Source organism: Octopus bimaculoides, chromosome 2 (assembly GCF_046866305.1).
Source record: "Octopus bimaculoides isolate indiv1 chromosome 2, ASM4686630v1, whole genome shotgun sequence".
Classification (NCBI taxonomy): domain Eukaryota; kingdom Metazoa; phylum Mollusca; class Cephalopoda; order Octopoda; family Octopodidae; genus Octopus; species Octopus bimaculoides.
In genome coordinates, this window is record NC_142929.1 from 117,595,232 (window position 1) to 117,608,005 (window position 12,774).

The following is a 12,774-nucleotide window of genomic DNA, read 5'->3' on the forward strand; positions in this document are numbered from 1 at the left end:
AAGCTGGTATTTATTCTTCAAGATACATGAGCTTAAAGCATATAGATTCCAATGCACTGCTCTTATACACAGTGGACCACTTGCCATGCACTTTATCTTGAAGTCTGAGCAATTAATCCAATGCAATTATTTCATTTTATATGATTCTATAGAACCACTTCACCATAGACATCTGGTAGTTTTGACACAATTTCCTGAATATATAATTATCACCTATGTTTAAGTATTCAATTTTAATTAAGTTTGGATTACTAGAAATATTGTGAAAACCTTTATCACTGTCCTCACCTATTCTCTATAATTATCTGCTTCATTAATATATGCCTCCTAAGTCTAGAAACTATACATGTCTTAATAATTTTTGAGCAACATTTGGGTTTATCTGGACTGCCCTGGGCTGTTGGATTATCTTTTATCTTTATCTTTTTCTTGTTTCAGTCATTTGACTGTGGCCATGCTGGGACAGCACATTGAAGGGATTTAGTCAAACAAATTAACCCCATGACTTATTTATTTTTCTTTTTGTAAACCTAGTACTTATTCTATTGGTCTCTTTTGCTGAACTACTAAGTTACAGGGACATAAACACACCAACACAGGTTGCCAAGCAGTGGTGTGGGATAAACATAGACATAAAGACACACACACACACACACGCATAAATAATTATATATATATATATATATAATGTAGCTACACACACATATATACAACATGCTTTTTCAGTTCTGTCTGGAGGCTATACGAGAAGACACTTGCTCAAGGTGCCATGCATTAGGAATCCACCTGAAATCATGTGGTTGGGAAGCAAGCTTCCTACTACACAACCACACTTGCACTTATGCCATGTCTGTTGAAAAAATATATAAAACTTATTAATTAGTAAGCTTTTTAAGAATGGCACACAACTAATCTACTTATTTCTTTAAAACTGGCATTAAGGAATTTCCTTTGTAACAACATGGTTTCGGGTTCAATATCACTGCACAGCATCTTAAATATCTTCTGATATAGCCTCAGACTGATCAATGCCTTGCAAGTGGATTAAGTAGACAGAAATTGTAGAAACCTGTTGTGTGCATGTGTGTGAGTATGCATTTGTCTTTTTTCTGTGTTTGTATCTCACCACTTGACAACCAGAGTTGGTTTGTTTATGTATCCTGCACATAGTGGTTCATCAAAAAAAATTCTGACAATAGCTATCAGGCTTGAAAATAAATCCTTGAATCAATTTGATCAACTAAACACTTCAATGTAGTGACCCAGCAAAGTTGCAGACCAATAACTAAAACCAGTAAAAGAAAATACTTCATGAAAGCCATCATCTTTGACTGGCTGACTGAATCACATATAATTTGGTTCTTTGTTTATGGTTTTTGATTCCATGCAACAGTTGAGAAAATTTTGGTCTTGTCTCTGATCCTCAGCCTATCAATAGATTATTCAGTCTCTCCTTCTTTTGTATTCACTCAGCTTAATGATCTTTCTTTATCTGATCATAATTCCCGTCAACATTTGAGGTTGATAATAATAATTATAACTGAGGCAAGTTAAAGTCCCTAAGGACTGTTATTTATTTCAGTTGATATTGTAATCAACAGATCACTCACACACATGTACTACAGTGAAATATCTCGGATATCAGATATTTCATTCAGTTCATGAGTACCTAAAATAACACACCTCATCATGTGTTCTACTGGTTAAGATTGTTTTTCCCAACAAGCGACAGTATTAACTTAAATGTATTTTTTAAAGAAGTTACAGCTTACTGCTGCTACTACTGGTGATGATGATGATGATAATGATGTTGTTGTCATTGTCAGACTACACCAATTTTTATCTTATGAATGTAAATTGAGCCTTCATTCTTTCAAAAGTTTCCTTCTGCTTTAAACATCAGTTTTAATGTGTATCAAGTATCACTTTCCAACTTTCTTCCTTCATTTGAGGTCATCAATCTCTGACTCATTTATTTAAAGAGCATTTTGCATGTTTGTCCTTGGAATTAGTATCTTCTCACTGTACCATAATGTTGTTTTAAAAGTATATGAAGTTAACCTATGGACTGGAAAGAAAATTTTAATCAGGGTTGGGTGGGATTAATACCATCTAGTTTTGAACCTAGTTGGGATCATCTTCAGAAGTCATGCACCTGCCTATTCAACCCATGGAGAGACATGTGGAGCTTTATAGCTATTTATAGCCACTAAATCAGTTGGTCTGATTTGCATAAATAATAGTTGGCTGACCATTTATTCACTTAATCATATTTGCAATAAATAGCATATTATTATTGACTTTTCTAGGTTTGGCACAGTTTCTCTAATCTCAAAATTACTTTCTACTGGTACTTCTCGTAATTTAGCATCACTCACTTGATGCAGTGAGTATTAAGCATCTAATTAGAAAATATTAATGCTATAAGGAAAAGATAGTGTAAGCTCAATGACTAATATTATTTTAATCATTTTGGCAGGTATGAGAGATGAATCTTGATATGTTTCAATCTTATTGTACCTCCTTGGTGAAGCCTAGACTTCATTATACTACCAAAGAGGTGATGAGAGAATAATATAGAAGTATGTTCACTGTCTATAGTGCTCGGGTGCACTACAACTTGTTAGAAAAGAGTAAAAGAGAGGACAGAGAGCAGCAATAATTCAAGTAAAGAAATACAACAATGAAAGTCAAAAGTGTATGCACAGCACACAAAAAGATTGAAAAGTGAACTGTAAAAGAGCCTTGAAGAAGAATGAGTGCATAGGCATGTCAGAAGCATTGTGGATCAATATCTAGTTGTTTGTTGCTTCTAACTTACAATTTGAAGGTAATCTAGTAATCAGCTGTTGACTTGAAAGGAAAGACGAACAGATTTACATAGACTGCTTTTGGTTCTTCACTTGTGCTGTTTAGATTCAGATTATCCTTGATCCAGCAGATCTGTGTTCAAAGCTGTTGTAGCCATTACCATACTGACTTTTATCCAGACATAGTATTATCAAGTTTTATGTTGTCCAGTGTGTCTTTTCTGTTTTTCAAGATTGCAGTGTGATTTGAGAAAAAATTGGCTGCTATTTCTAAAAGGCCAATCAACCACATAGAGGTTGCTCATTGGCATGAGTTTCTTCAATTTGTTTGAATATGTAATTGTTATGTCTTGCTTAAGAAGACCCATCAAGCCAAGCAAAATCATAGTTATGACAAATGGCACCTGTGCCGGTGGCACATAAAAGCACCCATTATATTCTTGGAGTGGTTGGCGTTAGGAAGGGCATCTAGCCATAGAAACCATGCTAAATCAGACTGGGCCTGGTGCAGCTTGCCAGTCTCAGTCAAACCTTCTAACCCATGCCAGCATGGACAACAGACATTAAATGATGATGATGATGACTAATTGTTAAGTAAAAGAAATTATCATTATATAGGGATGAACTACCATAGAGTATATTGTTTATATTATATTTATGTTAAAAAAAAACATCATTTGTTATTAATGACATTCATAAAACTATGACCATCACTACTTAAATTCTCTTGTCCTAAATACTGCAAATTTTGTAACAATGAAAAAGCAAGTTATTCAGATACTATACAACAAATATTATACAATAATTCTTTACACCACCACTCTCTAGGTACTACGTTCAAATTTTTTTGTACATATATGTAAAAGAAAACTGATACATGTACATATATAAGTATGTACATATATAGGTACATACACAAGTATATAAGTATGTACATATATAGGTACGTACACAAGTATATGTATATGCATAAAAGTACATGTATTAGTTTTTTTTTATATTTTCCACATACTGCTAGAAGTGGTTTAGGCTAGTACACTACATCAAAGTAATACAACGTGACATATCCATTTAAAAGGTATGAAATTATAGGTTTGAAAATAATTCAAGCATTGAAAATTAGTGTTAATGCAAAAAAAAAGTTTACAAATGTGTTTGTAAAGACAACTGAGCAGTTCATGTTTTATAGAAAATACATGGTGTTTTTGAATTAAAGTTTTTCTGTGTCATATTGGTTAGAGTAGATAATGTCCCTATGGTGATGAAGGAAACAAGATAAACTGGGTTTTTAATGGAAAACTGGTACAAAAAGAGATACTGTGAATTGGTTTTTTATTCAGCTTAACTCTTTTGGTACAATATATCTGATTTTATACAATCTGTTTCAATTAATTTTGAAGTTGGTATTTGGAACACACATTAACATGAAATTTTAGTGGAAAGTTTTAAATAAAGAAAATTTTGCGCATAAAACCAGGTGCAGTCGTAGGTGGGTTAATATTAAAGGGGTTAACCCTTTAGCATTCAGATTACTCTGTTAAATGTAATGCTTATTCATTCACATTGCTTTGAATTAATTTTGTAGCTTCAAGATTTTGATGATGTGATTGTTTATTTTTAGAATGACCTTATAGGGTAGGTGTGAAAGGCCAGATATGGCTGGTTTGAACATTTGGGCTAGATATGGCTAGTTTGAATATTTGGGCTGGGTATGGTTGGTTTTCAGATTAACTGAAAAGTAAGTTCCATATAAAGATGTATGGTATATAACAGCTGTTGAAGTTGCAATGGCTTGTGGGCATAAGGCTATCTGTTTGTATGGTACTAATTATTTGACTGTAGCTGTGTGCATTTTAAACTGGCATTGGAGTGTGTCACTTGTAACAAGAGGTATGACGCTGCTGCTAAATAAACCTTGGACAACCCACTCTGTTGAAACATGATTGGTTACTAAAATCAGTTAATAGAGGAAGATTAAGCAGTATGATAATCTCTCAAATGATGTGTAACTTATATTAATTGCTGAAACTGCAGTAGACTGTTGCTGTAAAACCACTGTCTCTGACCAAAAGGTTGTGCGTGTGACGTGGAATGTATAGCTTATAATAGCTGCTTAAGTTGAAATGATTTATATCTGTAAAGGAAGGGAGCATACTGTGCTTTGTCAAGGTGAGTCACATTGTTGTTCATTTGAGCAAGACCTTCCTTTCTGCTGAATCAAGAAAAAAGCTTTGAGCATTCTTTTTTTATAATAGCATATCAAAAGTAATCACAAATTGTACAAGCAATTTTCAAAGGAATGTTGTATTTTGTTCTCACTACATGGGAAACAGTTTCCAATGGAATGTATTCTGTGTCTTAATTTGCAGCTGTTTGCCAAATAGAACCTTCTTCTTGTAAATATGATTTATAATAATGGGGGAAAGTTGAAAGTCACAGTTTTGTCTGAATTGTTCGTCTCTCTTAGGTTTCAAATATAATGTAAAAAGAGTTTTTTTTTTTTTTTTGTATAAATACAGTGATGTAGTGAGCTTGTGGTAACTGTTTCAGCAGTTCAATTTTCATTAGGTTCAACTTTAACTTTCTGTAGCTCATGTCTTTGGGTCAAGAAATGACAAAGACTGGGTGTCTTGGCATCTGGAATGTTGCTAAACGTTCACCATTTTTTATTAGAAGGGTAATATAGAGTTGATAGAAGTTCCATGTTAGTAATATATAGTGGAATAGTGGTGGGAAAAAGTGACACCATTGAAAAGTACAAACTGGTTGGCCTGTTCTTGAGGATTTTCAGACCAGGAACTACTATGGATAACTTCCAGAAATCCTTACCCTGGCAGTGCTACTGAGGGACATTGTCAGTTTGCGACAAACTCTACAGACACATAAGTGCTATCAGATAGGACTGTCCAAGACATACAGAATGACTCGTTTAATATTTGAACATTTCTGGCTTGTAAAGTTATGTTAAACTGTTGTTTTTGCATGGATTGTAGGTCTTGCAATCAACTTAGTCCATTGAGGAGATTGTTAAACTGCCCTCCTTTAATCAGGCATGCAAGCAGCTTTCCACTCTCTGGTGGCTATGATGAAAGAGGTTGAGGTGGACAAGGTTAAGAGGATTAAGGACAAACTCTTCCCTCTTTAGTCAAGGTCTCATTGGCTCTTTACAAGCTCTACCTGGAAAGGAAGGTGAGTATGGAGAGAGAGAGAGTTGCTCTCCTCTCATGAATTTGTCAAAAGGTGGTGACTGTGGCAAAAATAACCAGTAATCAAAAATGCCTATTTAAGCAATATACCTGTCAGACAATGACAGTTGGCAGATGGCATTTGCCTTTGGTGGTCAGTCTTGAGTCTGTGGGGTTCCCTGATTAGCCCTAGTTGAAAACCCATAAGTATCAGGAAGAAGGTATGATCCTTGAAGCCATGTCATCATGATGATGATTTGAATATTATTTATACTTTTTATTCCCTTTTCTTCCCATCTCGTCTGGTTTCATGTAAACCTCCTATACTATATATAACCTGTTTTGTACTGTTCTCTTGTGGCAAAAAAATTACCATCATCATCATCACCATCATTATTAAGTGAAAATGATGGCACTATTGGTTGAGCTTCAAACCAAATCCTTGAAATATGTAGTTATTTATGTCTTTTCACATTTTGAGTTGATTTGCGAAAATCAAAGTAGGCAGTAAGGAGCTATTTTGTTGACAGTAGTCCTCTATGCAATTTGTGGTCTTTTGTCTAATTAGAAACCCTTGTTGTTATACTCAAAATGTCTTGTTCTTTCATTTTTAATACATATTTTCTATTTAATTATTTTGCAGATTTATTTTACTCATTATTTCCCGATTTCAAAATGAGTGGCGGACAACCAAAGTCTTTGAGTTATGGAAATTCCCCTAACATTCCAATCTTTGAAATTGGAGGAAATGAAAATGAATTCGGAGTGGTCCAGTCTCCACATAGTGACAGTTATATCCATTCACATCTTCGAGACAGACAAGGTGAGATGATACTTTTGACAATGTTCACATCAGCTGATACTGCTGTGTATGCTTTCACAAACTTAACCTATTACTTGGTTTAGCTATCCATCTGGCTGTTGGTTACCATTAGCAGATCCCACTTTGCTGCAAGTATTTGTTGCTAGGTCCCAAGTCTGAGAGAAAGATTGTCTGCTTGGTCATGGAACATGCATAATATAACAATACTGATGAACTTTTTCTAGTCCAGTGTGTTGAAATTTTAATTTTTTTAACTTTCTTTCTTTGGAGTGTCACATATATTCATGTATTTTAGTTTTAAGTAAATACTTAAAGATATGCAGAGTAGTGTTTCTTCAAAGTCCATCATGTATCACCTAAAATTCTGCAGTGTGATTGATATTTTATAAACAGAACTGTGTAGAAGTCCATAATGTGTGTGTGTGTATGTGTGTGTGTGTAAAAAGCAGTCATAAAGTAGGAATGATAATGTTGATGATGACAATGTATCAACTTCAATAGAGTCAGTATTTTTACATAAACTTTTTCCATATTGGCATGAATTGGACAAGACTTCATGAAGTAGCATTATTCTACAGGGAGAGTAGATTGCCAGGTTGCACATTGTTTTCTTGAACAAAACACTTTATTTCACATTGTCTCAACCTACTCAAGTGAAATGAATTCCAACAGTAGCTGGAGTTGACTTTGCAGTGGATTAGTTTCCCATCCAGAGAGGAGTCTTGTAACATCAGTTGCTTAAATACATGGGAGATGGGGTTCAGCTGCAGTCTAATGATTGTTTTGAGCTCAAGGTAGACTTTAACTAGATAATGAATGCTTTGATGACATGTCATTCAATGTTGGCTTGATAGTAAACAACAACAATAGCAACTATGTTGATGATTTAAAGAAATGTGAGCAGATGAAGAATTTGTGCATTGTATTAATTATATTGCTTAAATCAATATCAATTTTGAGGCCATTTCTAATGTATATTCTGTTTTATTTTATGTTTCAGCGAAAGGACCATGGGTAGATAAGGAAGCATTAAAACCAATGGAAATTAACCTGAAACCCACCAAATTACCATCGTTAGTTCAACAAGAAAACAATCCACAGTTAACAAAGTCACAGAGCTCCAAAGAATTATCAGTACCAAAATTTTCCTCAGTCTTTGATGAATGTCAAGAGGAAATGTTCCAACTTGATGATGAGGCTGAAGATCTAATGCCTTTGACTCTCTCTCAAGCAACAAAACAAAGGAAAATGTCAAAATCTCATGATGTATTGAATGAAACCATATTAGAGATGTCTCGATCATCTGAAACATGTGAAAAAAGCAAAAGTTCTTTGTATCGGTTCAAGAGCGATTCAAACTTGAATCATGAGAGGTCCGACATGACCCTTGTAGAGAAAGTTTCCTTATTGAATTTAACGGCGGCAAAAAATTCAGGAGATGTGAAACCCATGACCACTCGGCGCCAAGTATCCCATGAAAGCTTTGACTGTGACATCTCTGATTCCGAAAGTAAACTGAAGAATTGGTTCTTAAAAAAGCCAGTATCAATTTCAAAACGAGAGATCAATGCCATTGCACCATTTCCCTGATCTGCTGTTCATGTCTTGGTATTTGCTTTGTCGTTAATGTTCTGTTGGATCTTAAGATAAACTAAAACAATATTAAAACAGGAAGTATATTCTTCTGAACTCAAATATTGCTTTTAGTATGACAATCTACAGAAGAATCTCCAGAGATGTTAAAGCATCCTCTAATGTCAAGGCTTTTCATTATTGGATGTTTGAACTAAATTTTCTTTCTTTGTGATATTAATTTAATTTATCTATTTGTTTCCTTTATTTTATTTTGAAACGTTCAATTATGAAATTCCAACATGTACAAAAAAGTTATATGTGTATGCATACCACAATGTTTGGGTATAAATTACTGTGTGCATGCTTATATATATATATCGTGAAAGAGAGAAAGTGAGATGTTAGGGCATAAATGTATGCGTATACACTCACACACACATTACTGCTTAAACTTTAAAACCCAGTACAGTAATATAATAACTGTATAAAATGAAATGACTCCTGAAACTGTATGTTCAGAAATTACCCCAATTTCACAGAATGTATATGAGTAAATAACAAAGAGTATATTTTAAAATTCTAGTTTATTATAAAACATTGGATCATTGACTTGAACAGTTGCTCTTTGGTCCTTCTGATTTCTTATTATTTTCTGAAATTTTTCTGAGGAAAGTGTTGCTCTGCTAATAATTTCTTTTATTTATTTTAATTCTTTTAAACATTAAAACAGGGCCAATATTTGTCAGCAGAATTGCTTCCACCTCAGACTAAATATGTTTCAAAAATTACCTCCAACAAAAAGAAACCCCCTAACTTGTGCCTCTTGCAATATTCAAAAACCTACTGACCATTAATTGGTAGACTTAGAAAAATGCTCTTATGACTGATTTACAAATTATCTGAATTATAAAAATATTTAGAGGATCACTAAGTTTTACAGTGTGTGTGTGTGTATATGTGATTTGCATAAACATGTAGGAATCAAAGAGCAGGATGAAATAAATTCCTGTATCCAGCTTAGCACATGAGTACATTACCATTTTGTTCAGTTTTATGAGCAGATGCCATTGTATTGTTCAACTGTGCAAATGGTTTATTAGAATCCTATTTATTGTCTTATTTTATGTGATCCCACAGCGAAGACTTACCAATTTGTTAAGGCACTGCTCACCAATGAATGAATGAATTGTTTGCTATATGGATTTTGCATTTTCAAGAAATAGAATTCTTTTGTTTGTGAGAATTTCTGCATTTTGGTAGTTCTCTACTCTAAGATATGTAAAGAATAAGTTTTGTAATCTCTGTCTTTCACATACATCTGTATTCTGGATTGTTTGTGTAGCACAATGGTTCATGCTGAATTCCCTTCCTTATACCAGCTTTTGTGATACTGGAATGAGCTATGTCTAACATAAGTAGAAAAATTCATGTTGCCAGAATATGCAGCATTGTCAACTCTATACTGGTTTTCTCTTAGAGTTTCTCATTTTCCTAAATATGTTGCCTTAATTATGGATACTCTTTGTTGAAAGTTAATAATTCTGTTTCCCTCCTTCAACCTCATTATCCATAACAGAAGAAATTTCCACTATAACTGAATATGTAAACCAATTAAATAGACTTTTGTAAACAAGGGTAGAATCAGGTATCTAATGATAGATGCCATCAGTGAATATGTTTCTTACATTAGTTATGTTATCATCAGAGTATATCACCCTCCTAGTTATTACTGGATGTCTTATGGTCAGGGTTTAAGGAGGTGAAGTTCTTCATCGCTCACTGATCTAGTAGACAGGTGAAATTTCTTCAAAAGGCTAGAGAAATATGTGGATACTGGGGACCTTTCAAGAAAGATGAGTAGACCAGTAAGTAGATAGATGACAAAGAGTAAATTTAGCTTGCTGCTGCTGTTTCTTGAGAGAACCTCCCTCCTTGATTGTGTATATTTATATAAGTATGTATATAGAATATTATATATATGCATATATCTATGTATATATATGTATATATATGTATAGCAGTAAAAACCTGTTCTAAAGTTACATTTAGTTTCTTAATACTAAGGATACTGCTACAATAACAGTATTCCATTAAGAAAATCTTACGAAATCTACCACCTACGATGTCTCCTAAAGAGAGAGAAAAAAACAAAAAACAAAGGAAATTGTTTCAAAATCTGGTGACAATCTAATGTTAAATTGTGAAGAAGAAAAAAAAAACCTGTAAAGAATAAAAAAACTGCAGTTTAACATAACTATTGTTTGGGTCTTTTATAAAGCTTTGTTGTCAAATTTTCTTGTAATGTTAATGTGTTTGAATGATAGTGGTAAAAAATAAGCATAAGCGCTTTATCAATTGTAGAAGGAAAGCTGCACTAGTGTGAATATATTTTGAGTGTGAAGAAATAGTAAGGTCTGAACTCAGACAAAGGAACACAAGTGGTAAGACAATATGTGGAAATAGGCTAAACTAGCTTGGAAAAGCAAATGTAAAAATGATGATGCTGAGTTATACAGTTCTTTATTGCATAGTATGTCAATATATCATGCCTGTTATGTTGCCATTAAAACATCAATTTTTTTATAACCTGGGTCTACCCTGGGGTTAAACTTCAATCGTCACAACAATTCTAATAATTTCTACTTTTTTATTGGATGAGAAACATTTCTCTAACAAGCAATATTTTAATGAAATCTTTGTTGTTTTAACATGGGCGACTGATAGGACAAATAAAGAAAGATATCTAACAGGTAAAGGGAGATAATTAAGGTGGGCTTCTAAATATTTTCTTTTACTTTTGTTTCAGTCATTTGACTGCGGCCATGCTGGAGCACCACTTTTAGTCGAACACATCGGCCTCAGGACTTTTTCTTTGTAAGCCTAGCACTTATTCTATCGGTCTCTTTTGCCGAACCGCTAAGTTATGTGGACGTAAACAGACCAGCATCGGTTGTCAAGTGATGGTGGGGAGGATAAACACAGCCACAAATACATACATACATCATCATCATCATTTAACGTCCGCTTTCCATTCTAGCATGGGTTGCACGATTTGACTGAGGACTGGTGAACTAGATGGCTGCACCAGGCTCCAATCTGATTTGGCAGAGTTTCTACAGCTGGATGCCCTTCCTAATGCCAACCACTCCGAGAGTGTAGTGGGTGCTTTTATGTGCCACTGGCACGAGGGCCAGTAGGCGGTGTTTTTTACGTGCCACCTGCACAGGAGTCAGTCCAGCGGCATTGGCAACAAACTCGCTCGAATGTTTTGTTCATGTGCCAGTTAGGCTACGCTGGTAATGATCATGCTCAAATGGTGCTTTTTACATGCCATCGGCACGGAAGCCAGACAGTTGCTCTGGCAATGATCCTGCTCGGATGGTGCTGTTAGCGCTCCACTGGCACGGTACTAATCATCGAATTTGGTTTGATTTCGATTTCACTTACCTCAACAGGTCTTCGCATGCAGAGTTGTGTCCAAAGAAAGAAAGGTATGCATAAGTAGGCTGGCTACACCCCTGGTAAAGGCCACAGGTTATGGTTTCACTTGTCTTGCCGGGTCTTCTCATGCACAACATATTTCCAAAGGTTTCGGTCATTCGTCATTGTCTTGGTGAGGCCTAATGTTCAAAGGTCGTGCTTCACCTCATCCCAGGTCTTCCTGGGTCTATCTCTTCCACAGGTTCCCTCAACCGCTAGGGTGTGGCACTTTTTCACACAGCTATCCTCATCCATTCTTGTATATATATATATATATATATATATATGTATATATATATATGTATATATATATATATATATATATATATGTATATATATATATATATATATATGAAATGTGCTGTGCGTGAGAAGACCCGGCAAGCCAAGTAAGATCGTTGCCAGTGCCCCTGGACTGGTTCTTGTGCGGGTGGCACATGAGATGCACCATTTTGAGCGTGGCCATTGCCAGTACCGCCTGACTGGCTCCCGTAGGATTTTCGAGCGAGATCGTTGCCAGTGCCCCTGGACTGGCTTGTGCGGGTGGCACATAAAAGACACCATTTCGAGCGTGGCCGTTTTCGTGCGGGTGACACGTAAAAGCACCCACTACACTCTCTGAGTGGTTGTTGTTAGGAAGGGCATCCAGCTGTAGAAACTGCCAAATCAGACTGGAGCCTGGTGTTGCCATCCGGTTTCACCAGTCCTCAGTCAAATCGTCCAACCCATGCTAGCATGGAAAGCGGACGTTAAACGATGATGATGATGATGATGATATATATGTGTGTATATATATATATATATATATATATGTGTGTATATATATACAACAGGCTTTTTGTAGTTTCCATCTACCAAATCCACTAGCAAGACCTGAGATTGTAGTAGAAGGCACTTGGGA

General features: G+C 35.1%; 1 protein-coding gene across 7 annotated transcripts in view; it reads left to right on the forward strand.

Annotated features, from left to right (window-relative positions):
• Nucleotides 1–10,647, forward strand: part of LOC106871499 (uncharacterized) — a 36,946-nt gene extending 26,299 nt beyond the window's left edge. For 6 of the 7 annotated variants that reach the window (XM_014917988.3, XM_052965548.2, XM_014917987.3 and 3 more), the window contains 2 exons: nucleotides 6,639–6,818; nucleotides 7,819–10,647. In XM_014917988.3, coding sequence (XP_014773474.1) covers nucleotides 6,671–6,818; nucleotides 7,819–8,408 — 738 coding nt within the window. In that variant the 5' untranslated portion in view covers nucleotides 6,639–6,670 and the 3' untranslated portion in view covers nucleotides 8,409–10,647. Of the gene's footprint in view, nucleotides 1–4,842; nucleotides 4,980–6,638; nucleotides 6,819–7,818 lie in introns of those variants that run through there. The other variant, XM_014917983.3, reaches the window with a different exon arrangement.
• Nucleotides 10,648–12,774: the final 2,127 nt, after the last annotated feature.